At 40.4% G+C, this 27,274-nt stretch overlaps 1 protein-coding gene across 1 annotated transcript; it reads left to right on the top strand.

The window, feature by feature from the left end:
- The first annotated feature begins 252 nt into the window (after window positions 1-252).
- ANKDD1B (ankyrin repeat and death domain containing 1B) lies at window positions 253-27,274 on the top strand. Its single transcript, XM_041414595.1, has 16 exons — window positions 253-328; window positions 3,886-3,989; window positions 6,034-6,132; window positions 7,558-7,656; window positions 7,746-7,850; window positions 9,576-9,674; window positions 11,217-11,315; window positions 13,013-13,122; window positions 13,843-13,846; window positions 14,116-14,214; window positions 15,728-15,826; window positions 19,615-19,713; window positions 23,302-23,397; window positions 25,910-26,108; window positions 26,769-26,900; window positions 27,216-27,274. The coding sequence occupies exons 1-16, from the start codon at window positions 253-255 to the stop codon at window positions 27,272-27,274; spliced, it is 1,578 nt and encodes a 525-aa protein (XP_041270529.1).

Here is a 27,274-nt window from a genome sequence, read left to right as displayed (position 1 = left end):
AGTGTATTTAGTGCTTGGTTTCTCTTAGAACAAACTCCTAAAGCTGCTCCACAACTCTGCCCCTTTGCACGGTGGTGTCCTGGCACCAGCGGGGTGCTGTGCAGGTGTGCCTGCAGGGTGTGTTTGGCCCGGCTGCGTGTGCTGGCGTCCTGGGAACCGGTTTGTCGGGGCCAGCGCAAGACACCTCCCTCGGCACACCGGCCTGGGGCCCTTTCCCTTGGCTGAGGAGGAAGAGGAGCCCAGTGGGCAGCAATGAAGGGCCTGAGCCGCCTGCTCCGCGCCGGGGAGGACGCCGCGCAGGGAGCCGTGGCCGTGAGCCACGAGAGCCGTGAGTCCGCAGGGGGTGCAGGCGAGGAAGGCAGCGCAGGCCCGGCACAGCCCCCGGGGCCTTCCCTGGAGGCAGCGTGTCGGGCCCCGTTCGGGCTGCTGGGACCCACCCAAACGTCCTTTTTGCCTTGACGGGAGAACAAAATGAGCGGTGGGGGTTGGAAAGGACAACAATGAACATGAGCTGTTTACATGTAGTAAAAGATATCAGCAAATGTGTGGATGTGGGACTGGGAGCTGGGCTTTAGCATGTGGTGTTCCCAGGGGCAAGTCCTGCAAATTGCCCACTGCCGTGCTTTAACTTTCGCTTTGAACTGCTCTGAGAGGTATTAGTCACATCCCTGGAGCAGAGTGTCCGCCACCAGTTTCACAGACAATCACCCAGTTTTGAGAGGCACACAGAAACCAGAGGATCTTGCACTCAGAAACACAACCCAGTGATGGGGTCTCCAGCCTTCAACCTGCAAACCAGTCTGTGAAAGGACAGACTGCTCTGGCGTGAGCTGTAGTTAGTGAAAACAGGTGATTTGTGGAAATTAAGTGGTAGCTGCCAAACCCTGCTTCGTCCCAGTGATCACAGTGTGACAACCAGGAGCCATTATCTTGGGCTGTGGTTCTTGCTCCCAGGCTGGCAAAGAGGGCAGAAAAAGAAAAATAACTAATGAAATTATGCCATTGGACCCAATAAGTAGTTTTTCCCATGACTTCTTTGAAATGGAGGATTACTATTTTAGAAAAAAAAACTTAGTGACTTAAGGAGTTCCCTACATTGGTCTAGTAAATTTATTTCCAGTAAAAAGAAAGCCCAGAGAAAACTTTGAAAATGTTCCCAGATCATTAAATAGATTATTTAATTTTTAGAAACAATAGAGTAAAAGTACTTATATTGCCATTTGAATCCAAATATTGTTGATTTTTAAAAATTTTACCTTCTTGGACCTCTTCAGCCAATTCAGATTCAGGGGTTGTTTTCCCATGTATTAAGATAGTTGTGGATTTCATCTTGTGGACATCACACCAGGAAGTTAAAAGCAGACCAGGGAGGTAGGGATACATACATGCAGGGATTTTTGCTGTTCTATAAGTACTGAAACCTCAGCTGCATTTTTTTAATTCATTGCAAATCATCTTTATTTGTGGTATTCCTGAAAGAAAGAATTAAGCCTCTAAAGTAAGACATAAAAAAGAGGAAAAAAATGATTGAAGATACCTCACTTTTTGTTTTGAGGTCAACTAAGCAATTTACTTTTCTTCACTTTTAATTACTTCCTTGCTCTTCCAAGAGATGAAAAATCTTGGGATGTTCAATATACTGCTGGCAGAGCTCTCTACGAAACTCTCTCTCTCTTCTTTATCTGTATTGGAAGAAGAAATCAAAGTACTAATTTCAGTTAGCTCAAAAGAAAAACAGAATATAACTACTAAATTGTTACAATATGAATTATATATTTATTATATAAACCAGACTTTTGTATGGTGCCGAAGAAAATACCTCCTAAAAAACCTGGAAGTCACACATAGATAATTGATTGCTGCTGTTACTTGAAAATAAGAGTAATTGCTAGTTACAGGAGGAGTGTTAAATCCTGGAGACCCCTGCTTGGATAGAAGATTTCCATAAAGCTTAGTCTGACAGCTCTGTACTCTTGTAATTTCATACATGAAAAAAATATTTTGCAAAGATAGCAAAAGTTTGGGCAACAAATCTGAGTCATGGTGTGTCTACATTGTCAGAGTTCTCAACTCCTGCATCACTAAGTGTGAAGAGGGAGAGATTATTCAGAAATATAATGCATAGAGGAAAAGCTTTTTTTGGCAGCACATGGCCAATTCATGGCTTCTGGACAAGAGAGAATTTATTTTTTGTTATTTTTTGTTAGAACTGCAAAACTGTCCTTTCTGATGCATATACAGTAACGAAACATAATTTTATCTTGTTTTGAAGGCAGTGTTGCATAAAGTCTTAGGGTTGTTCCTGATTGTCCTGATATGCATTTATCTTTGCATCCTCATGTAAGACAGCCGTCAGCAGGAATGAATGTTGCCTTATTGTAATTAATTGCTGCTAATTAGTGCTGTATCTTTTTTTCCACGTTTGACATAAATTTGCCTTGAGCAACATACCCTTTAACCATTGGTTCACCTGAGCTTGAAATCAAGTTAGTAGAAAGCTCTCTTGGATACTTCCTTCCTAAGGTAATAACTGTGAAAATTGGGACTGAGGGATTTATTCTTCAAAGATCACTGTTCCTAATGATGATTTTGCTGTCAGCCATGCTCCTTGTCCCAAATGCCAGGAGAGCATTTTTATTTGCAAATTTTTTTTTTATTATTTTTTTTTCCCCTTCCTTGTGCCTGCCCGTTGTAATGCAAATAACACATATACTGTGATTCCCAGAGAAGTTTGGAAGGATGATTCTTTTATTTGAGGCACTTGGATAATTTCTTAGGGAAACTGGAAACACCTTTGCAAGAATCCAGTTTAATTTCTGATTCATTTTGTACAGTAAAAATGTGATTATTCTCCCTGAGATGATAGCCGCAGGGAACATATAAACACAATTAAGTGAATGCCATCCTGATTTTCCTTAGTATACTCTGCAGTCATAGTGCCTCAGGCTGTGTCCTGATCAGGCATTAATGAACTTAGATATACTGTGGTGGGATGAACTTGCCTGGGCTCTCAAGAATAAGATAATTCCTGTAGTTCCGGTCCAACAGACTGGTGCCTCCTTGGTGATATCACTGGACAAGTGGCCTTCAGCCCAAAATAGTCTAGACAGAAGACATCTAACTAATAGTATTTTAAGTGTGACATGCTATTTGATTAAAAGTATGTACTAATGTTTCTGCAACTGGTGTAACTGCTACACAATTTTCTTTTAAGTGATTAATGAAATGCTACAGTATAAACATGAAAAATATTCTGACCTCCAGTTAAAGGAGGTCAGACACTGGAATTTTACTTCTCAGAGTTGCTATCAGACACCGGAATTTTAGTTTTCAGAGTTACTGAATATGTCTTGCTACTTAAGCTGATTGATGCTAATTTTTGGATTGAGACGTTAAAGGAAGGTCTTAATTTAGAAGTGGGTTTTGTTTATTTTGGTTTGTTTTTCCAGTCATGTCACACTGTTTGGTTACTGCTTTACATATTTTGTGTTTTGGTGGTGTGTTTTAAAAAAGAGAAATTTCTCAAAGAATAGGAAATAAATGCTGAAGTTTGTAGAATTCACTGCTATGCCTATGCAGTAATTTGAGATGCAGTTAGGTAGTAAGAGCTTCATAAACTGTTCCTGTGAGTGTTAGCTCTGGTAATCTGTGTTGTGAAAGGTCTCCCTTTATTTGCACTTAAAAGTTGAAACTAGAAATATAACCAGATGTCTCTAAAGGAGAAAAACCTAGTCTTTAAATGCTTTGATGATGAGAAGCAAGTGATTCTCATAACATTAAATCAGTACAAAGAACAGAAAGTGTAAACAGTATCATCATCCCTTACGTTGGTTATGGCGGCTACTTTTTTAATAATATGGAGTTTTTCATCATGTTTTCCCACAGTACTGCCAGATGAGAGAGAATTTCAACATGCTGCTAAAATGAACAATTTGGATACCATGGAAAAGCTGTTTAAAAAGAATGTTAACATAAATGCTGTAGATACTGTGAGTATAAGGTGCCTGACAGATCACTGATGTGAAGGGTGACTCCTTGGGGTTGCATGGGGGAATGCCAGCATGTCCCCTCAGCTGCAGGAGTGAGGCTGCAGAAGTGCCCTCTAGGACTTGATGAAGAAATAATTTCATATAGCCATTATGGACACTGGAAGCTGTACAGCTTAACTCTCAGGTTTCGCAGTAGTCAGTGTATCACATTGGGAACAAAGGACATCTCAATTGTGCCCCTGCTCTAGTGTTTCCTGAGAGCTCTTTGGTGACTAATTCCTCAAGTTCTCCACCTTTCTCAGTGGGATGACTTCACCTCACAGTCACTTTAAGAGTGGATTCATGCTGCTAGCATTACAAATTTCTAGAAAGAAGTATTACTCTTTGGTTTGCATGGAACTGTGGGAGCATTCTACAACATTCTTTGGCTCCAGCCTGAGCTCAGAGTTCAGATTTACCCTAGATGTACGAAAATGCATTTCCTATTCTGACTTCAACACCAGGCCTTACATCCTTAAAAATGAGGATGTATACTTCACAGCAGCTAAATATAGCACTCTGTTCCACATGAGAGGTAGTTCAATAGGAACCAAGCAGTCATGATATTAATCTGGGAGTTTTCTGTAAGTGTCCTCTCAATGGCTACATATAAATCATCCACCCCTGAGTATCCAATGTTGCTTACTCTGGGTTCTGAAAAAAATTACCTCCCATGCTCGCATGCATTTTCACTCACTGGGGAATTTAGAAGATAGTATAGTGCATTCCTTGATTTGTTTATGAAACAAGGAGATAAACATTTCATCTGAGCACACTCCTCTTGAGTACTGAGATTATCAATTGCATTACACTCTAAAGGTCACTTTAAAATAGTTCTTTCTTCCTTCTTGCTTCCCAGAATTCAGGAAGTTAAACTAAATACATTTTCAGTTCAGTAGTTTAAAACTTTTCTCTGTCATCCTTAAATTAGATCTATAGTATGAGAGAGTTACTAGGAGGTGTTGTGCTTTGATTATCCTAGTAGGGATGTAGGTTATGCTGGCAAAGCCATTAGTTTTGTTAATGTTGATCATTCCTGCCCCTTTACTCTTAGGCCAAATAAGGAAGGCTGTCAAAAGACGAGTTTTTGGATAGTGCTCTTTCTATATTACAAGAGGCTTTTTTCTGACATAAATACATGTCATAAATCCTACTTTTTCATTCTTTTTGATGCATGTGATTTGTGAATTTAAATTTTTACAAGTCAGGTGATCTTCAGAGAAGCTAAGAAAGCAAATTCAAACTGACTTTTAAAATTAGTTGATTAAATCTCCTAGACATCTTTGTATGGAAGCTATTAGTCACTAATGTTAAACCCAGTTATGCCTACTTTAACTGAAAGCAAAACTCTCTCCAGTAAAATTTGATTCAATTTAACAAATCCCTTTAAAATATATACCACTATATGTATACCACTATGTATATACCACTATATTACTTTATGGAAGTCTTCTTGAGGAGCACTGAGCCCATTCACCTCTGTAAAATTACTCTTTGCAAGGTGGTAGCTTTCATTTACGTAGATGATGACTCAGTATGGGAAGGTGACTAACACTGAGTGAGGGAGAAATCTTGGCTTGCATTGCAGAGGTTTAGTCAAAAGCAAGGAGGATACCAAAAGCAAGTCTATCTACATATAGACCTCAGCTATTCAAACTACACCATGCAATAAAATAATAAACAAGGATGCTTCTTGTACTGCATGTACCTCCCCTATGCAGTGTTAATCCCATTTTGACATTTCAATGAAAGGACAATACTAAGTAGACTAAGAAAATCATTCTGTTTTTACAAGAATTCTCTAAGATCAACATCTAAATTCTATCGAAGGAAAAAAACCAAAATATATAGATAAAGTTCAAGTGTGACTGTTAAAGGAGAAATATGAAATAATGTATATTATCAGGTACATTTGGTAACAATCAGAGAATTCCAAAATCTTGACCATCTGTGCAGGGAAAGACCTGTATTAGAGACCTGACAAACAAAGCTTTGTTTATTCCAGCTGAAGCGCACAGCATTCCATTTTGCCGTTGCGGGAGGCCATGTGTCGGTGGTGGATTTTCTTCTTCATCACAAAGCTAGACTTGACATGGCAGATCAGGTAAGCTGGCTTACTTGTTTTGATTCACATATGTAGGAACTCCTTTGAATAAAAGCAGATCATTTTCTTGTACTCCCAATTATGCAAAAATTAAGAGCTTGCAGTAAAAACCTGGTTTGTCTTAGAACTACACATATTTGTACAAAACCAGCATTTTTAGAGGAAAAACACAATGCCTAAAGTATTGGAAACTTGAATACCTGAATGAGCACAAGGCACCTCCCTTGGCCAGGTCAAGGTTTTCCTGGATGGCAGCACACCAATACAGTCTATCAGCCATTCATCCCAGTTTAATGTGAAGTTTGCTGCGGGTACATTCTGCCCATCATTCAGGTCATTAATGCAGATGTTAGATAGCATTCCCAGGATGGATGCCTAGTGGCTGGCCTCCAGCTGTTCATAGCTTGGAAGGTTCTTCAGGGCAGACTTTTAGGCCACAGCCACAAATTTTGCTGAAGCTTAGATTTATCTTATTGCCTGCATACCAGGTACATATTCCATATTACCTTCCACTGTTTTCTATTGTAATTTTTTGAAATACGGGAAAGACTGGTAAAGTGGAGTGAGTCCCATGCAGAGACTCTAGAATGATTAGAAGTGTAGAACAGGGTATATCAGGAGGTGTCCAGCCTAAGCTTCCCCTTATACAACTCCATGCCGTTTTCTCTGGTCCTGCCAGGTCAATGCCTGCCCCTTCTCTTCCCCTCACAAGGAGGTTATAAATGCAGTGAGGGCTCCCCTCTGTCTCCTGCAGGCTGAACAGACCAAGTGACCTCATTTGCTTCTCATATGGTTTCTCTTCAAGTCCTTCACCATCTTTGTGTTCCTCCTTTGGACACACTCTACTATCTTTATATGCCTGTATTGTGGCACCCAAAACTGTCCCCAGTACTTGAGATAAGGTCACAGCAGCCCAGAGTTGAGCTAGTCCTTTTGTTTTTAAGATGTTCAAAACAGGGTTCATTTTTTTCCTATAAGAGAAAACGGTTTTAGAGAATTTGAGAGGTGAGAGCATTAGAAAGAGGTCTAAATGGAAAATTATGGTGACTCATGGGGGTACAGTCATTGCATATTGTCATTTGAAATGTCATCCACTGCACCCAAGACTATCTATCTGCATGGTTTCTGGAGAGAGAAAATAATTTCCAGGTAGGACTTAATCCCGCTGTCATAAAATGGGATCAGTCCTTTCCTAGAGTTGCTAGACCTTCTGTGAAGAAGTCAAACATTTATCTAGGTCTTGCTCTATTGCATTTAGCTTAATTTAAATGAGATGAATCCCACCCACAGTCAGGTGTTCATATTACTTTTCTAAAAGCCTACAGATTGGAACCCATTAATACACTGAATCAATCAAAAAGATTTAAAGAAATTTGGCTTGAGGTATTTTGGTGGTAATTTCTGCCTTTGTCATTTTATTTGAAGCATGGCCTGACAGTGATTCATCTTGCAGCCTGGACTGGAAATCTGGATATAATACGAAAACTAGTTAAAGCAGGTGCTGATCAAAAAGCTAAAAATGAGGTTTGTTGGGGAAAAATTTTTATCAACCCGAAACATGTTTATGTTGGGAAAAAATAAACATTCTTACAGATTGACTTACCATTTTTCAGGAAGGAATGAACGTACTGCATTTTGCAGCTCAGAGCAACAGCATTAAAATAGTTGATTATTTCCTCCAAGATCTTCATCTGAATGACTTGAACAAACCTGATGGGGTACAGTGTGTTTCTGTTTATTTCTTTGATGTTTTGGGGAAAACAATCTTGACTGGGGGAATTTCAATGAATTTTAGTTTATTGACAGTTACATATACTTTTAATGACTGACTTCATACTGAGAAACAGGTAAAAGAAACAGCCAGACGAGACCTTATGGGGGCAACACCTTTCCTCCCTCTTTGCCTGTTTCAGTTGGACTGCAGACACCCTCTGCTGTCCTTGCTTTTGCTGCATGTGACTCTCAGTCGTGGTGAGGCAATGGAAGGCAGAGGAGGTTGGATTCAGTCCCCAGTTGATTCCCTTTTTTTCTACCTTTTGCTTCTCACTATTCTCCTCTGCTCCAGAAAGTTTCTTGCATGGGCTGCAGTCACCTGGGGGTATAGCTTCTTCTGTGTCTCCTCCCTTGCATCTTCTTGTGTCTCCTGTTGCATCTCCCCTGGTGCATCCTTCCCACATTTTCATAGAGGCATTGTTTGGTTCCATGGTGGGTTAAGTGTTGGCACGTTGTGGGGCAGTTTGGTCCACTGTGGAACCAGCTGGAAATGTCTGTGACCAGCAAAGGGCAGCCTCTGTAATTTCTCACACAGCTCATCTTCACAGACTCCTGCCCTTACGAAAACATGCCAGTTATGGCCAACATGGCCATGTTTCATCAATGTAGAACATAGAACTCTGTGCAGTTATCCTACACAGGGGCACTGACTCTCCAACAGTGCCTTGTCCTCATCAGGTTTTCTGTGTTTTTAATTTCCACAGTGTTGGGATCTTGTTTTGAAATGCTATGTAGATAAGTCAGATATGTTAGCGTTACATGAGGAAAACTTATTCCTTTGAGATCTGACATCCAAAGTACAAATCTTCCCCCTTTTTTTTTCCTCTGAGTTTCTTGAATTTTATTGACCCAAGGGTGCAAATTCTGAATAAGTCTGACAAAACAGAGTTAATTTAACAAAACATACCTTTGAAGGTTTAGGCCCCGGGAGAGGAAAGGTGAGGAAGGAGCTCAATGACCTGTTGAGGCTGCATCATAATTCTCTACTTGGTGCATGCATTTTTTCTAGACATTTTTATAGGCACTACCAGACATGATATGAAGCCATTTTACCTAGCTGGTTACATGCCTACTGTCTTGAACAGAGTCAAGATTTTTAGGTTTTGTGTCAAGATAACTTTCTGCAGTTGAGTTTGTAAGTAGTTTGAAAACTTCTTGTTAGTTTCAACACTACAAAAATCCCCTGCAATGTACAGTGTTAAATTCGGGCCCCCTGGATGAAACTTCTGAGATACGTTAGTTTTGGTCTCTGTTTCAAGAATTTGGATCAAACAAATTCACCCATGGAAATAAATTTTGCAATTTCTTTGCTGTCTGTTTCTGAGCATCCTCAGACTTTTAATGACACAGTTATTTTAATTAATATTTTCATACTGACAAAAAGTAAGATTAAAATATTTTGAGTGTGTTTTCCACTTTTTCACCATTTCTAAACGGTTTTTATATATTTTATTCAGGATATGAAAGATGTATGATCTGTTTGTATACACTAAGTGTAATTTTAATTACTGTTCTTCTATGTATCTACTCTTGTGTTAATCTCCTTAGTCATATGATATGTAAATTTTTATGTAGGATACACATATACATATGCATGCCATATATCTAGTAACTAGAAATAAAGTATTTCTACTTTTAACACTGTGTTTCTTTCCGTAATTGTTTTCTAGAAAGGTAAAAAGCCATTTCTTCTGGCCTCTGAAAAAGGCCATGTTGACATGATAAAAACTTTTATTGCTCTGAAGCTATTTACATCTGAAAAAGATGAGGTAAATGTTTCTTTTCCACAGATATACAACTACAAATGTGCTTATGAAAAATTATTTTGTTTCACTGTGATTATTATATATTCAAATATCTGTGTGTGCTGCACAGGTGTTACAGTAGTATAAGGGACCAACAAACATATTACGATTTTTTAGTGATAAAGGGAAGGCAGTGGGATGATTGCCAGGAGACTTTTCCGTACACATTCATAATTTATGCAAAGCAAGACTAGCATATGATGTCTGTTGAGAGAAGTGGGGAAGCCTGGTGATAAAGGTGTCAGCCTCTTCTGGGAGATCATATTTCTTAGTATTTCACTCTGTTTGTCTGTGTCTGTGTGCCACTGTGTGACCAATTTTTCAAAGGTGTTTAAAAGCTCCAGATGAAAATAAACACCTATAAATTCTTTTGCAGCAGTACCTTAACACTTCAATCTGATTGAGTTTGCTTTGAGACTGTATTTAAAGGTATCTTAGTAATTTTCAATGTCTGCTCTTAAATTTATTTTTCCTTGCTTTACTATTTTTGGAATGAGCAAGTTAGTATTTCTCTGCATCTGAGGCATTGTAAGGACAAATACATTAAAAATTGTGAATATGTCAGATACTGTATCTACAGAACCACATAAGTAAGCACTCAGGAAGTGATGTTGGATTTTTTGGTTTTCTGGTAATAGTTTAAAAGATGAAGTGCCCCCCAGAGCTCTGCTGTGCTAAGCAGTTTACCAGCAGAGGTTGAAAGAAAGTGTTGTCCCAGGTATCCAGCAGGTTAAATGTGTCGACAGCGTCAGGAGGTAAATGCTGTGGTCCTGCAAATTAGGTAAGGAGCCAGGATAGAAATTCATTTCCTGGGTCACTAAACCAAATCACACTGTAACCATAAAAGGTAAAAAGGATTCCCACATCTTCCCACTCAATGCTGTGAATGAAAAACTGTTCTGGACTCTCATTTTTATAAGAGTTAGGATTCTTCTAAAATTTTTAGTCATTTTTATACTATTTTGTATGCTTGCATTTTCATTTAGTTCAAAAGCTGCTGCTCTGCCTGAAGTTATTAGTTACTTTTTTTTGCTTGGTGGTGTGGTGTTTTTGTTTTGGTTTTGTTTCTGTTTTGTGCTTCTTAATTTCCTGGAAAGAAATTGCACTGATGGTGACAGAGATCAAAGATCATGATGTTGATATCAAAACCATGACAAACTTCTGTACTCTGACCTAGGGTTTTTTACTCTTTAAATCAGTGGTCTTGGGGGCTCAGTGTAGTACCCACCCTTGTGGGAACCAATACCTGAAGTTTTCTTCTGGTTCATTTGTTAGGAGTTAGAATTTCAGATCTTTTTGGTGGTATACACTAAAGTTTTCAGACAACTAACTAGATCAGACTAGATCAAAATTAGCCTGAATCTTGGCACATGCTGTATGCAGTTGCCTCCCTCTCCTTGTATGTAAGAAAGACTTGTAGGTAAAAGACCAAAAGCATTGTATTGGTTTTAGTTAATGTCTTTATTCTGCATTTTAAAATATATTATTTGACATTTTAATTTCAAGGAGGGAAACACAGCATTGCATTTAGCAGCCAAAAATGGTCACAGTGAAGTTGTGGAAATTCTGCTTGAACAATGGGAGGAAATAAATGACTTCAATCAGGTAAGTACACTAAGCTATTGAAAGAAATAAAGTTAGAGATTTGAAAAATTTTCTAAAAAAATCAAATTTGAAAGGAAGAGATGTGGCACTGAGGAGATTTCATTAGTCTTGCTGGTTTCCTAGTAACTTTGCATCCTGTTTCCTTGTTCTTTGTCCAATGAATTAACCTCCCTTAACCCCTTTGGTGTCTTCCTCTGTCCTTTATCCCTTAAGCAGGTCCTCCCCTGCATTTGGCAAGCTGTTGCATAACTGCTGGCAGAAGACAACAGAGGAAGGCCTTCCCCCTTGCTTTCTGTCATCCAGCATTTTTAGCCATATGATCCCATTCCTTGTAACATCTCACTTTTTCAGCCTATTCATTGAGCCAGTTTGACTTGGATACCAAGCACATACCATCACAGGCACCTCAGCAGAGGTAATTTGTATCTGGTCCGTCTGACCTCACTTGCACAAAACTGGCTGCAGACATTGCCTACCCAATTTGCTTTCCTGGTTTAGTGTTGGTGAGCTCAACCAGCATATTCATCAATTGTATATTAGCTGGGAAGATTGTATCCCTGAGTTAAGGCACTCTTGAGGTTCATTTTGAGGCTTAAACAAGGAGTGGAGGAAGGAAATGCACACTAACTGCTCCTCTCAGCGTTCTTTTGTTCTCTTCTGTTTCTTCTATGGGGCAGCTGGAACAACCTGGGCAAGGTAATATCCTTTGTTGTGGGCTGGAATGCCCACTGTGGGAATCTGCCATGTGGCTGATCATTTGTTCTGCTGGGCTAGGTGGCAAAATGAATCACTCCTACCCAAGGCCCTCCTCTTCCTTTATCAGTGACAGACTGATGAGTTGAGAAGTTCCCTCTTATCCAACTTGTCTGCTGTTTTCAGCTGTTGTGAGGCTCATGAGCCTCTTCAAAATGTGGAGCCCTTGTGTTTCCAAGGCTTGTCTAAGAATGTTGTTTCTGCACACAGATCTTGTGCTGCTTGTGCCCCTCTCTTGGCATGGCTAATGGTGTGACCTTGCCATCCAGCTGGAGATGTTGTGATCTGTGTACAAATAGATCTCTCTTCCTACAGCATGAGCAAAGTACTAAAATGTTTTAAGTTTACGAGAATAACATCAGGCTTTTAAACAAAGAAAAATTAGGATTTATTGATCCTTTTGTGATTGTTGAAACACCAGAGTAACTTTCATTAAACCTTTGTGTATTTTACACAAATGAATTGAGAAGCAGGAATTAGGTAATTGTGTAGCTGATATATCCCATTTTATAGACTTACTGTGGAGACGTGGAGACTCCTTCATTGTGAAAATATTTGAAATAAATCTGAAACAGGATTATTTCTGCTTAAAGTTCTCCTTATAGCTAGCACTTGGGGTTGTGAATTTGTCAGAAATCCATGGCATTGCACTGACAAAAATTGGAATTACTGTATGTACTAGCATACTAGTGATGTTTCCTAGTGTCGAATGGCAACAATTGCTGCTCACCAAAAAGAGCGTGATTAATATTTTTGAAATAGTTTTCTGTATTGTAAACCTTACTATACATCTGTACAGATAAACATCATCTGTCACTTAACTGCTGATGAGTAGCCATGTCATTCAAGAGTTGGATGAGCCTGATGGAGCCTACTGGAGGTGTTCTCAGTGTTGTAGTCACATCTCTTAAATTGGAACACACATTTTGTCTCTTTTGGTCTAGAATGGAGAAACTCCATTTTACTTGGCTGTTGAAGGAGGTCATGAAAAATGTGCTGAACTCTTACTGGAGGCAGGGAGTGAGATCAATGTTTCAACTCAAGTATGTACACAGTATCCCTCTTAGTGGGGCATACTAGACTGTGAAAAGGACCTTACTAGCAAAGGATATTTGCTCTGGGTGGTTTTTTTTTTTTTTTTTTTTTGTTTTGTTTTGTTTTGTTTTGTTTTGTTTTGTTTTGTTTTGTTTTGTTTTGTTTTGTTTTGTTTTGTTTTTTTAGTGAAACCAGTTAAAAAAATAGAACGAGGAATGTAGAGAGTACTAACAGAATAAAACCAATCTGGAAGTAAAATACCATTGGCTTTATTTGATGGAGTACTGTGGTGGAGCTTTTTATTTCCTGTATGCCCACTAGTACCACATGTGACTAGAAAATGTTACCAACAAGGATAACTGAAAATCCTCCTTTTTGGCAGTGTATGTGACTGATCTGATGACAAACTTGTTCTCTATGTGTGATTCCTGAACTGCAGTCCAACTCATATCTGCTGAATGGCCTTGGCTAGCCTGCTGCAAGAAGTTTATGATTCCAGCAGAATGAGAACTTGTTTGTTTAAGCAGAACTATTTTGTAAAAATTAGTTTTTAAATTTTATTTTCTATTAATTCATTTTTCTATTGATTTATTAACTATTCTATGGATTTACTGGTTGATGTGGCCATACTTGCTTGGTAAGGGTCTAACAGAATAACTAACAGAATAGGAGACATGTTGGCACTGTTGTTGTCCGTGGCATAGTATAGATGATGATGCTGATCTGTCTCTTTTCTAAGAGAAGTTGGATGGGGCCATAGGATACATGTGTTCTTTAGTATGTTTGTTGTGATATAGCAAAAATGAGAATTTCCTTCACTGCTGACAAAAACATCATGCCAGCTGCTGATGTGCTTCATTTTGTGTCATTTTGTCAAAAGATTTTATTGATGGAGGGGATAATAAGACAAATTTAAATGCAAGATTATCCTATATTTATACCTCTCTTTAATACTGGGGTTTTTTTTCAGAAATAAAAATGTAAGTTTTTCTGTCTATCAAATTTCTTTCAGAACAATAGCAGTGCTTTGCAGGTTGCAATTCAAAATGGACATCTATCCTTGGTTACTTTTCTTATTGATAAGAATATTGACCTGGTTCCTAAACCTGAGGTGAGTGTTTATCAGAATAACTCTTCTGCTGCTGCTCAGCCTGTCTTGTCTTTCTGTGGGAATTCAGACAGCTGAATGAGATTGAGTAGTTCCTTGAAGTTTTTCCTAGACACACTATTACTTGGTTTCTAGGTGTTGGTCACACCCAACACACAGACAAATAGAGACAGGATCCTCTTGCCAGCCCAGTGAGTGCCTGAGCGGCTGGTTCAGGGCAGAATAGACATGGCCAGGCTACGCCAAGGACCAGGCATGTGGAGAAGAAGAGCAAAGTGCACAGCTTGAACTTAGCAGTAGTAATGTCATAGGTAAGAGTCACATGATTTTGAATAAAGATAACTAAAATGTAAATAAACACTTCAGTGCTTTTACCCTCTGCAGGTAAATGAACCGTCAGTGCCTTCAAAATCTGCATGCCAACATTCTTTGTGATTTAAAAAGAAAGACATATTTATATTATCCAAATCCTCTCTCAGTTTAAATATTATGGATATTTGAGATTGTCTATGAACAGGAAATTATTTTCCACTTCTGCAGTACAGGATGAAAATAGAATCTGAGTTTCATGACTTATGCCATATCACTGGCCTCTTGCAGAAAGTTATCAAAGAATAACAATTTATGTTGTGCTTGAAATGATTTAAAGGTCAGGCAGTTGTCGTGCTGCTTGTTCTCCTTGGCTTTCTGTAGCAGAAGCAACTAAAAAAATTTTAACTTACATTTTGCAAATATTTCCATCATAATGTTGCATAAGAATTTGCTTTATTTTTCTGTAGCCCAGAAGGAATGGCTATGTTTTATAAAGACACTGAACTGGTGCCTGGCACCATGAATAATACTGGTATGGAATTATTCTTTAGTTGTATTTCACAAGAAACTGATCAGTCACAGGTCCAACATACAAAGTGATCTTACCAGCCTAGTGTGGATTTTGACTGGTATTGAATCTGTGCCCTGGTTATCCTAATAAATAATCACTCAAATAAAACCTCTGTCTTACTAATTGTAATTTGTCGTATTTTATAAATATGACAGTAAGTCACTTTAATATGAAGAGCATTTCCAGCAGCAACACATGACAAGAGTTGGTTCCTGGAAAGTAGATATCAGAATCAGTTTACTGAATACAGAATGAGTCTGTCTCCAGGCCGTTCAACAAAGGGCAAATCCACTTTTCTGAGGAAGCAGGAACATTATCCTGATCTCTCTGTTGTCAGGATAGCAGTACATCCCAGGCAGGAACACTTAAGAGCAGTGCCTTGCTGCATTGCTAAGTGGTGGCACACTGATACACACCCCATACACTCAGCATTTCCAGTTTTCTTCTGTTTACCTGCTTCTAGGTGGGAGCAGGCTACCACCTCTGGTATAACTCCACACATTCAGGTGTGTTTTCTGCAGTGTTGAGCCTCTGCTAGAGCATGCCGCCTTTGCAAGTGGTGGGCTTCAGTTAGAACCTCTTTCTTGTTCATAATATTCCCAAATATAATAATTTATTATTTTCCCTCCGCAGCAGAAGAATTCCCCTCTCCATTTAGCAGTTCTCAGTAATAACCTACTGGTAGTAAAAAGCCTTTTGGATGCCAATCACGAGATAAACTCCTTAAATCACGTAAGAAAAGCTGGGAATTTACACAGCTTTATTGGGAAAGGGGAGATTATGTGGGTTTTGCTTGAATTTTTTTTTCCTTATGAGCTCAGGGTACAAAAAAACAGAAAGGAAGAGGCAGTTCCCTCCTAATCTTTTTGTGTGTGTACATATGTATTAGTCACTGGTACATGCTGTGCTAATATTGTTTGAGCAAGATAAGGCTAGCACAATGCTGTATACTCAGAAAATGATTGGGTAATGTATTGTTCAAGTGTTATGTGTAATAAATGACAGAAATGCCTAATGGTATTGGTTTCAGAGGGAATCCCAGTGCAGAATGTCATTTGGCTGGAAAGAAGTTAATTTTTCCTTAAAGTAATCTACCATGTGCAGTGTTTTAGATCTGTGACCAAAACAGGGCTGGTAAGACAATGCTCTTAAAGCTTTGCTGAGCAATGCTTGCACAGCATCAAAGCCTTTTCTGTTTCATGCTCTGTGCCCACACCTTAATCAGCTGGGGTGCTCAGGGAGCTGGGAGGGGGCAGAGCTGAGCAGAGCCCAGCAACACAGCAACACCGAATGACAAGGTCACAGGTCTCTGTGATGCAATCAGTGAGCAGCTGTTAACTGAAAGGATGCTGGTTTGAGCCCATGCACGGACAGCTACACCTGTCTTCCTTACCTTAACCAGGATTCTTTCACCCTGCTTGGTGTCAGCGGTCCTTGGAGGCCTGGTTAGTTGTTGGCCAGTTGACTGTAAATCAGATCGCTGTGGATTAGATCCACCACTGATGTGTATCGTACTTTGGTGCTGTCATGCTTGATCCCTTCTTTGCTGTACAAAACCACCTGTAATTGTTAATGTCCATTTCTCCTTCTGCTATGTTGCATATCACTTTGTGTTGCTTTGCCTGGTAGACTGATGATAGAAGCACTGGCTTTGCCTGATCTGGTGGTTTTGGGCCTTACAATGCCACTCAGGTCTACTCAGGTGACCATCTCATGGAGAAAATCAACAATTACACCTTTTCATTTCCCTCCTTGGAGAGGCACTTTGTTGAAAGATAAAAGAATGGCATTTGCCCCTTCTTCTCCCCCATGACAGTCTCTCCCACCTTCTTGTAACACTACTCAGTTCCTTGAATATCCTTGCATAATCACACTCTTCATACTAGTTCATACTAGTGTGTGTTGTGAGCAGGTTTACATTATTGTGAGTAACAATTAACAACTAATCGGGAATGCCACACAGGGATTTGCACAGAGGAATCAATTCTCAGGTGGTATCATGTGAGAAAGGAAGTGGACAGGTACCTGAGGCTCTTACTGCCTCCAACAGTTTAGGATTTCATGCCTTTGCATGAATGTAGTCCCAAGTAATTAATACACCATCTGAATGAAGGAGGGGATCCTTGCCTGCCCTTATGAAACACAGGGATTTCCAGTGCTGTGTTGGGTCTGGCCCTTGCCTACTGAGCTGCCATCCAGTGCCCTCAAAAGGGAACAAGTGTTTCCTGATCAAAGAGCATCCAAAGGGACACTGAGAAGCTCTGAAGCCACCATAAGTGAAAACTCACTTAGTTGGAGGTGTCACACGTTTGTTTAACTGGAGACCCAGCCCTCAACTATAATATGTGCTTCAACTCAAGGAAAGATGGTTGAAATAGATGTTGATTTGGTTAGGAAGAGAAATAGCAGCTCCTGCTGTGGGGCAAAAGGGGGAAGACTCAAAAGAGGCAGCCTGGCCTGTAGCAGGACAGTAAAGGGAAAATACAAGAACGACAACAGAAGCAAAACTACCTGGTGTCCATCTCTGAATGATCTCTTAGGTAGGCAGCAAGTATTCATCTGTCAGCAAGGTGAACCCACCTGACTGCTCCAGTGTTGGGAAGATAGGGAAGCTCAGGGGAGTCCACTTCTAGGGACTAAGGGATTGACAAAGGGATCATAATAGAGGTAGCCACTCACAAGACTCTGAAGGTGGCTCTTACTGAGCATGAATGCAAAATGTCTCCTCAAAGATACTGCAAACCAGCAAGGCAAGTAAACTACCACAGAAGGTATCCAGTCTCTGAGGGAGTGGTAGTAGAGTGGACTACAGTGACCTGACAACAACTAGGTCTGCAGTTGATATCTGGAGTGATATCACTCCAGATATCTCAGTGATATCCAGTGCCCGTGGTTCATGTGGCAGAAGATTGTACAGAGCTCACATACACTGGCTCTTGAGCATGACAGACTCCAGTGGTCCAGCTGTGTACAGACAGCCCTAACACCTGTGGCACTTCAAGGAGAATCTCTCTTCCCCCTCCCCATCAGCCCTACAGATATCTCAGCCATCCATCTCAGTGGAAAGATTGTCCCAGCAGGCCTGTCAAGTACCATTTGGTGCACTGTGGCTCACTGCTGAGAAAATGCAGCCTGGTCTCCCTCATGACATGTGGAGGTGCTCCCCACAATAACAACAAGGATGAGTCTTTGAGAAATCAGTGGTTCACCCCTTCCCATTGTTCATTTATTGCTAGCGATTAATATATACACATTTTTGTGGAAGACAGAGGCTGTCATTTGTGGTTGGAGTGATGACAAGACTTTCTGGTCACATAAAACAGAGAATTCTGTAAATTTCTTCAACACATCTTTTAGAAATATCTTGCACTCTGTCTCTAGCATGCCAGAAGTTGCCTACAGTAGGTACTTATGTATCGCTAAATTTCTGCGGGAAAGAAAGTAGGCTATATGAATAAAAAAACCCTTTTTATTTATGGGAATAAAAAAGTAAGGTGAATACATGAGATTGTGTGATCATAGTGTAAACTGTAAAAATAAGTGATGAGACTTTTAATGTGGAACACTGAGCCTGGTGTTTCTTAGGGTGCGAACTATAATTAAGATCTAAAGGCCAAAGAAGTTCTCTGACCAGACCTACAGAATGTAAACTTGCAATGTCAGAGAAGCACAGGCACAAAACATTCAACTTAGAAGGATAATGTGTCCCAAGAAACATACTAAGGAACATTGCCATATATGCAGGGCTTCCCCAATTACACCATTATTTGCTGCTGCGTTTCACCCACAGATGTCTGAATTTTCTTACTGTAATTTCTGTAAAAAATAAATAAATACATGTTGGGGTATATATAGCTATGTAGAGACTATACCCTCCTTTCAGACTCAAAGATTTACTTGAAGGTGAATGCAATTTTGGCTGTATTTCTTGTTAATGATTTGGCCTTGTTTAATGATTTTATTTTGGGGTTTTTTATATGTGTGTTGTTTAAGGTTCACTGAACCCATTATGGAGCAGGTAGATTTCTGCTGTATATCATAATTTAGTGGCAGGGCTGACTAAAAAGTTCTATTGTGGACGCGGCATAATGTACTGTTGAGAACTGTGGCTATCCAGTTTTCTTGGCATGAATTTCAGCAGGGAAAAGGTTACTTGAGAGGATGATATGGGTGTGGGTTGCCAGACACATGAAGCCCTCTGTCCAAAGTACCTTGCTTTAAGAGGGAAGAGAAAGACTCAGCTTGTTAGTTTACAGTACATTAGAGAGGCATAACAGCAACCCTTTCCTGAGCCAGCTGGAACTTCTGCCTGGTTTTCCTGCAGAGATCCCATATGCTGTCTTGTCTGCCTGAAACAAAACCGGCAGATCATGCAGAAGTTAAATGATTTCCCTCTGCTCAGTATTTTCTCACCAAGGTCACCCCTCTTGTTGTGAATCTATTTTAGATTCAGCCCATGAGCATGCTACTTTTAGGAGAAAGTTTGACTCAATGCACTTTTTTGGTGTCTTCAATTCCAGAGGCAGGAAACCCCTCTACATCTGGCAGCTGATCTTGGCAATGTGGAGTTGGTGGAAGTGCTGCTGAAGTCAGGCTGCAATCTCAAGACCATGGATAAGGTAAATTGCATTCCTCACACATGTAAGGATTACATGATTTTATTTTTTGTTCTATAATCTTCCTTACACAGGTGGATAAAGCACATATTGCGAATTTTGTTTGCTAAGTAAAGCTAACTACAAAGGAAGTCTTAATATTGCTATACCTGCAGCTTGTAGAGATCTGATGGTTTTGGTGAAGAGCTGTAAAGCTCCCAGGCTCTGTGGTTTGAAGGACAAACACTGCCAGTGTTGTAGTGTGTTTATACTTTTTAATGGTTTTGCTTTTGTATCTCCTTATTTTGCCCAAATGGTTTACTTCTGATTGTACCCCCTCCCTCTACCTCTGTATTCCCCCTCCTTTGTTGAGATCATCCCCAAATCCCCACTCTGGCTCTCTGTTAGTCACTCAGCATCCCATCCTTTCTCTCTAGAACTTTCGGTCCAGGTCATTGAGTGAATAGTCAGAGACCAGGGGTCAACCCCCCAAGTGCTACCTGATACGCTTCCCAAATGTCCCTTCCCTAAGTTTTCACCCCTGAAGTTTCTTTATTGGCCAGCAAATTTATCTGCTTTTTTGGTTTACACTTCTCTTTAAATGTAACCTTGGCACCTCTCCTGGACCCTCTGAGCAGGAGGCCCCCTGAGGTGTGGGAGCATCCATGAGCTCCAAATAAAACCTTGGATTAACCCCTGCTAAGAGTCAGCCCTTTTATCCTCTGGCGATGTCTCCAGTGTCTCCTGTGCTGCAAAGTGACTAGCCTAGCTGCCCTCAGTACCCTCGGGGCACCAGAGAGTGTCCCCCACTGTCGGCCATGTCGGGGCTGCCCCCCCGCTGTCTGCCGAGCCGGGGCTCCCAGGGAGACAGAGACATTCCAGCAATTTTTCATGGAAAATATGGCTTGCAGAGGGGAAAATGGCTTGTGGCTCCTTGTAACTGTGTATCTGCAGCCAGGCTCAGTGCCCGGAGAGATGCAGCTTTACAGGTGCAGTGATGGAGAGTTTGCCCTTTATCACTCCAGGTCATCTGAGAATCATGTTGATATTCCAGATCCATTCAGATGGATACTTAAACCCTGAGATGATGTTCTGCCTGAAAAATAGAAACAAAAATGGTAATGGCTGGAAGAAGTACCAAAGTAAAGTTACAGGGGAAGTGCTTTTGAAAGGACAGAGTACCAAACCCAGTATTTACATATTTTGCTAAATTACTGCAAGATTGAGTATTCCCTTTTACAGTGTTACCACTTGATATTCTGTATGAGTTGAAGGATTTGATGTTTATTATGAGCAAAATCTTGCCTTTTTGTAACTTTAAAAAGTAACTTTCCTGCACAAAACTGTCCTGATGAGAAATGAAGCTTTGCAGACTAGAATTGTCTTGTTTTGACCTAGCCTGATATGAGGCGTGGGGCTCTGAGTGTGGGTTGCATGGTTGGTATGTTTTTGGGATGCTGAGGTAAGATGCTGCATTGTAGTTAAGCCTTTCCATTTAGAATCACACCTACACTTGCCAAAGGGCTGCAGTTCTTGTAGTGTAGCCACAGCTCTCTTCACAGAGAGCAGACAGGCACAACTTCCCACGGGTATTTCCTGGGAATTGCAGTGAGGAACCTTAGAGAAATTCTTATCTGTGCTCGCTGCTCCTGTTGTTTTGCACATGTGGAATGTGTTAGGAAGATTGTTTACTTGAAGGGATTTGTCAGTTGGATTCTGCTGAGGATTGTTTTGATCCCTTGGCCAATCACTCAAAGCTGTGAACTGGCTGTCTCAGACAGTCACAGATTTTTCTTTAGTATTTTTTTAGTACCTCTTTAGTATAGTTATAATATAGTATTAATGTAATACAGTGTAGTTCTAATAAAGCAATTGTTCAGCCTTCTGAATCAATGGAGTCAGACGCCAATCATTCACCAAGCTGGGGTCGTCCTGCATACAATATTGTAGGGATAAACCCAGAATGAAATCTTGTCCACTTTAAACAACACCTTTGCTACTGGGAATTGTTTTCAACATACTCATATTCCAAAGGCAGACACAAAAAATTACTTATTGCCTATGACCTTAAGCACCTGCAAGTCTTTGGGCGAGGCAGTGCCCTTGTATTACAGCAACACTGATAGAGCTGTTTATGAGAATTTGTCTCTGAAACAGTAGAAGTTCTGGTACAGGTCACCTTTCTGCATTCTGTTTTATTTCTTGGAGTAGCTTTTTCCCTGCCTATTTGCTGGATGGCCCCTGAGACCATGCCACTGCTGGGAACATATGCAAGTACAGCACCCTTTGAACTGAATTGGTGCTGAGATGCCAAAGTTGTTACTGTCCTTGCTGAACAGTAGACAGGAAGAAAGGGAGCCTGCTTTGATTGCACAGTATTTTTCTGGCCTCCAAGCCCTGGCAGCAGTACTCAGTCTCTAGAGAATGCCATGCATCTGCTCCTGTCAGAGGTCAGGAAATGCACTCCGTCTGTTGTTGTGAGTGCAGAGCTCCCCATGTGCAGACTGCTGTGCTGCATGTGCATGCAGAATGCCAGCAGTGTCTACACTAGCACAGGGTTACAGAAATACCCCCCTTATCCACTGCATCTCTCTTCCTCTGTGAAATGCAAAGCACCTCTCCAGACCAGAGCCCAAGGAGTTCTTGTGGTCTCTGGACTCTTCACATATAAAACATGCCTATGCCTAAAAGATTTAATGAAATGTATGTTCATGGCTTTCAATGTGATGCTCTTCTAAAAACAGGTTAATTAGAATGATCTTGAGCACAGCCAGGAGCTAGAACTCAAAAGGTATATATTAGGGAACTTTATACTATCTGAAGAACTGAAATACCTTATAATTTAATTAATGAACCTTCTAATTAAGGGATTGGCTTCTTTTAGATCTAGTTTTCTAGTAATGCCTAGCACTTGTTATGTGGAGAATAATCATAATATTTAAATCCAGGCAGTTGCACTCAGTGCAGATCTGCTGAAAATAGACAATTGCAGAGAAATCCTTTTAGAGCCACCATGATGCCTGTGCATCTAAGTGCTGATAGGAGAGATGGGTTCAGGTAGACTGAGCAAACCTCTGCAGCTGGTGTTGCAGCAATGGCTTTGAGCAACTGTGGCTCCTTCCTATACCCATGAAGCATCATCCTGCAGTTGTGCTCCTTTCAGGTCTAATGAAAAAGTAATTTTCTTTTTATTCTGTGAGCCAGCTTACCATCTAAAACAAGGCACAGTTTGCCTTTTAAGTTGGAGATTTCCAACTTTGCTAGCCTATCCATCTGAAATGCCAGTTTAACCATAGCATGGGAATTTACTGTATTTGTGGTAGCTTGAATGTGGACGCAGTGACTGGAGCTGCAAGCTAATATGAAGTATTCAAGTTTGAGTGCATGTTTCTGAAAGCAGCAGTACCTCATCAGAATTTTTTACTGGGGAGTTTAGTATGTGAGAAAACTGACCACCTCTGAGCTGAGGTGATACAGCTTATGCAGAGCATAGGACTTTGATTGCAGCTACCCAAAAGCCATGAAAAAGGGATGGGTTCTGTAAACAGTCCCTGTGTTTTTCTTCTATGACACACCCAGGATAATGTTCTGATTCACTGTCTCTGCTTGCAGCATGGGAAAAATGCACTAGCCACAGCATCAAGGAGCCATCATGCCCTCATTGTAGATATGATCATTAAAGCAGAAAGGTATTTTGCCATGAAACAGGTAAGAGTCATCTTTCATTAGACACAAGATACCTAAGGGAAAAGCCACTTCTGATTTTGAGATGCCTTTTGGCTGAGGTGGTTCCTTTTGGCAGGCAGTAAGACTGGCCTTGATGAACAAAAGTTAGGACTGGGAAATGGGAATGGGAAAGCCCATCCAGGCTTTATTCCTGACTAGCTGTAAAACTGTAAGCAGATCTTAGCAAGAGCTCAGCTACTTCAACAGAAACTCCCTCTTCTGTCCCTTGTGTGTTTATTATAAAATTAAAGCAATGAGAAGGAAAAGAACTTCACAATAAGTGAGAAGGACATAGCTTAGGTTGTCTGAATTTCTCACCTTCTTTCCCTTGTTACTTAAAGTACACTGCATAGTGATGGGCTACTCTAATGGGCTAGCAGTAACTGCCATATCGATACGTGATTTTGTTCTCACTCCTGCTTCCTGCTGAGTTAGCCAAGTGTATCAGCATACAGATCCTGTCTCAGTGCACGTACAAGATTAGCTGGTTTTATCACCCCACTCCTGTCCTGAGTGGCCAAATCCATGACACTAATGTTACAGGGCTGGTAAGTCACAGATCTAGATTAATTATTGCAAAAAACGCCTCCATGAACACTCTGTATTGAGCATTTGATTTGCACCAGTTCAGCTGGAATTGTCAGGTACTGTTACTTTTCCCCATTACTGTTTCTTTTGCTTCAAAGAGGAATTAGAAGCAGTCTGTTGCCACAGAAGACATAACAAGTCTGACAGCAGTAAGCCCATAATATTCTCAACATTTTGGCATTGTTCACTGAACATTGTTCACTTTTCTGAAGAAAAGGTGTTAATCAGATGCCTTTTTGCACAAGCACCAGAGATGTTGGGAAATACAAACGTAAGTGTTTGTATCCTGTTGCCTGAAGCTGAGAGTGCAGCCTTTGGAACAGCTTAAATCTTACGGCTATGGAATATGATGCTGGTGGCGTTACCATACTGGAACTACAGCATTTTGAAACATTATTTTAAGGATTGTCTTTTAGTTACATTCAGCTGACTTGTCATTTGTGACAAAGCATTAATTACAAAAGGAAATATCATGTAGCTGAGAGGAAGGGCACATGATACTAAAGTCTGACTGTCATCTCTGTTTGCCCTCTTCTCTATTTATCACTTCTACACAACCCTTCCCTATCACTGTCTAGGCTGGGTTTAACTGGATTTGAGGGCAGCTGTTACTGTCCCACCTTGCTGTTGCCTCAAAATACAGCAGCAAAGGGAAGCTGTGCTACTGTAAAGAGGTTTTTTTTTTTTTTGCTTGAGTTTTTTTTTCCGGTGGCTTTTTTTTTTTTTTTTTTTTTTAATTAAACATCATAAGCAACTGATCTAATCAGAGAGACCCTGAAGCTGTCCTGCTGGATGTTCAAACTTTACCTTGCATGTGTTAAGAAGCATGAAATAAAGTCTGCATCAGATGAACAGAACCAAAAATGCGGTGCTTAGTTACTGAACTGTGACTTTTTTTCTCTAAGTCCCTTGTAAGGCTAGGAAATAACCCTGCTGTATTTTTCTGAATTTAATTTGGAATGAAGCACTTTATGCTTAGTATTTTTAAAATGTGGCCTACTGCTGTTTCCTTTTTTGCTTAGTAGCTACTTTGTCATCCTCTATCAAATTTGTAAAGGAATTTTTTCCCTTTGAAGATTTATTTGAAACAGGACTAATACATAAATGTAATGAAATACAGAAATATCTGGAGCTTAACTACTTAGGAATGTTCCTGGGCACAGCTTAGCTAGAACTGAAATCACTTGACATGGTTTTTGCCAAGGTGCTCAAACAAGAGGTAACCCCATCACTCCTGTTCCAGGTGATCCATGCATACAGTAGGAACATCACTTTTAATTGGGAGGGTAAAATCCATGTGATTTTGGTTTCTGTCTGATTTTACTTATGCAAGAATGAAACTAGATCCATGCTCAACACACATGTGCCCACTGGTGTTTAGACACTTTGCTGAATGTTAAACCTAATGTTAAACCCTGTGTTAAACCTAATGGCTGATGGTACCAGCAAAGGATCTGGAAGTCCCCACTTCAGCCAAGTGAAGCTGACAGGGCAGAGGCAGGAACAGGTTGAGCAGGCGCTGTGCCCATGGTGCCTACCCTCTCCCCAGGGAAAGATTAGTGCTTTGAGAAGCAAGAGAAAGGGTTAAGAATTGTGCCTGAAACTCAGCTGTGTTCTAAACATGACACAGACAGAACCAAGCAGCACAGCAGTGCTGACACAACAGTTGCTGTTACTTTGCTTTTGTGTATCAAGTACCAGAGAAAGTGGCTTATTTTGCAATTAATTTAGTAATACATACAACAAACACTGGAACTCTTTGTTTCAGTTCTGTTTCTATGGGCAATACACAGTTCCTTTACAGGCACTGAGTAAAGCATCTGTCAGCAGATACATCTGTACAGGACCTCACGGAGCAAAGGTTCCCAGCTCTGTTACGCAATTTATCATCTGCTTTCTTTTTTAGACACATCTAGCTCATGGTGGTAATGGGTCAGACTTCAATGTGTCCTTCAAACAAGATCACAGCACACAGACCAAGCAAATCCGTTCCTCCCTTTGGAATCTAGCATACAACCAGTTAAAACCCTACGAGTGGAGAAAACTGGCTTTGTTCTGGAAGTTCACAGATGAACAAATTAAAGCTATTGAAGAACAGTGGACAGGTAACAATATCTGAGTGGCCAGACACAATATATAGGATAAAAAGCCCTCACAAGGAAGTGTTGCTTTTTAAACTATCTGACTATCCCATAGTGAAGGGGTACCAGCCTTGTCCCTGGTTCCTGGGAAGCAGTGCTGTAGCAGTACAGGACATTCTGCTCTCCCTCTTGGCCTGAAGAAACCTTCCTCTTTGGAGATCACACCTAGAAGCCATGAGCATCATAGAAAGTTCTTGGGGGTCGTGCTGCAAGTGAGGACCTGGGGAACCTCATGACACAAAGAAATTCTGCTCATGTGCTGTCTGCACAGCTGCCATGAAACACGAGTTCCTGGTTTCAGGCCTCTTAAGTGGTGGGAAGACAGTACTTCTGCAGCACATACTGTACTTATTACTACTACTCCAGGGTGTATTGCCACAGCTTGGGGAAAAATGAAAGGAAAATTTAATTTTAAGATGTATTAGGTGTTTTTTATGTCTTAACAGTAGTGTTAGGATAAAATTAGATTTTTTTTTAAACTTTTGTAAGCTTCAGTCTTCATTTTTCTTCTAGATGAAAAATGTAGTTAAGAGTAAGGAGTAATTTTAAAACCTCTTGGAACTTTTAAAGTGCAAAAGCACACTGTTTCCAACATATTGAACAAATACTCTATGTATTGCATAGGGAAAAAAAGTTACAAGGAGCACGGGAATAGGATGTTGCTCATCTGGTTACATGGTACATTGCTGGCTCATCAGAATCCTGTTAAACATCTATATGAAGATCTGGTGGAAGCAGGACTTCAGCCTTTAGCTGGTAAGTTGATACAGAGCACATTACAGTGTCACCTACGAGACTGCAGCACCATGCTGAGGTCCCTGCTGGTGCTGGGAAGCTGTGGCCAGGGCAGGGGTGGAGGACACGTTCTTCTTTTCTGGGACTGCCCTCCCTGAGGGGTGAGGCTGCTTGAGAAAAAGCATTTATGTCAGAATTAAGGCTTCTAAAGGAAGATGTGCAAACTTTGCTTCCCTCATCTGTACACACACTTAAATTGTGACTGGCCATCCTTCAGTTAGTCTGACCTTGTGCAAAGCAAAGCACACCAATCAAGTGTTTTCTTTTACTTTACAGAGAAGATCAGAGCTTCAATTAGCATTGGCATGGACTCCAGGAAATGTGTCATTTCATGA

Source organism: Onychostruthus taczanowskii, unplaced genomic scaffold (genome assembly GCF_017590055.1).
Source record: "Onychostruthus taczanowskii isolate IOZ18803 unplaced genomic scaffold, ASM1759005v1 scaffold46, whole genome shotgun sequence".
Lineage (NCBI taxonomy): Eukaryota > Metazoa > Chordata > Aves > Passeriformes > Passeridae > Onychostruthus > Onychostruthus taczanowskii.
The sequence above is the reverse complement of the archived record's forward strand: the minus strand, read 5'-3'. Positions and strand labels throughout refer to the sequence as shown.

Coding starts and splice junctions, on each gene's coding strand:
- ANKDD1B (XM_041414595.1), top strand. CDS start 253: ATGAAGGGCCTGAGCCGCCTGCTCCGCGCCGGGGAGGACGCCGCGCAG. Junction 7,851..9,575: donor ACTTGAACAAACCTGATGGG/GTACAGTGTGTT, acceptor ATTGTTTTCTAG/AAAGGTAAAAAGCCATTTCT. Junction 9,675..11,216: donor TTACATCTGAAAAAGATGAG/GTAAATGTTTCT, acceptor TTTAATTTCAAG/GAGGGAAACACAGCATTGCA.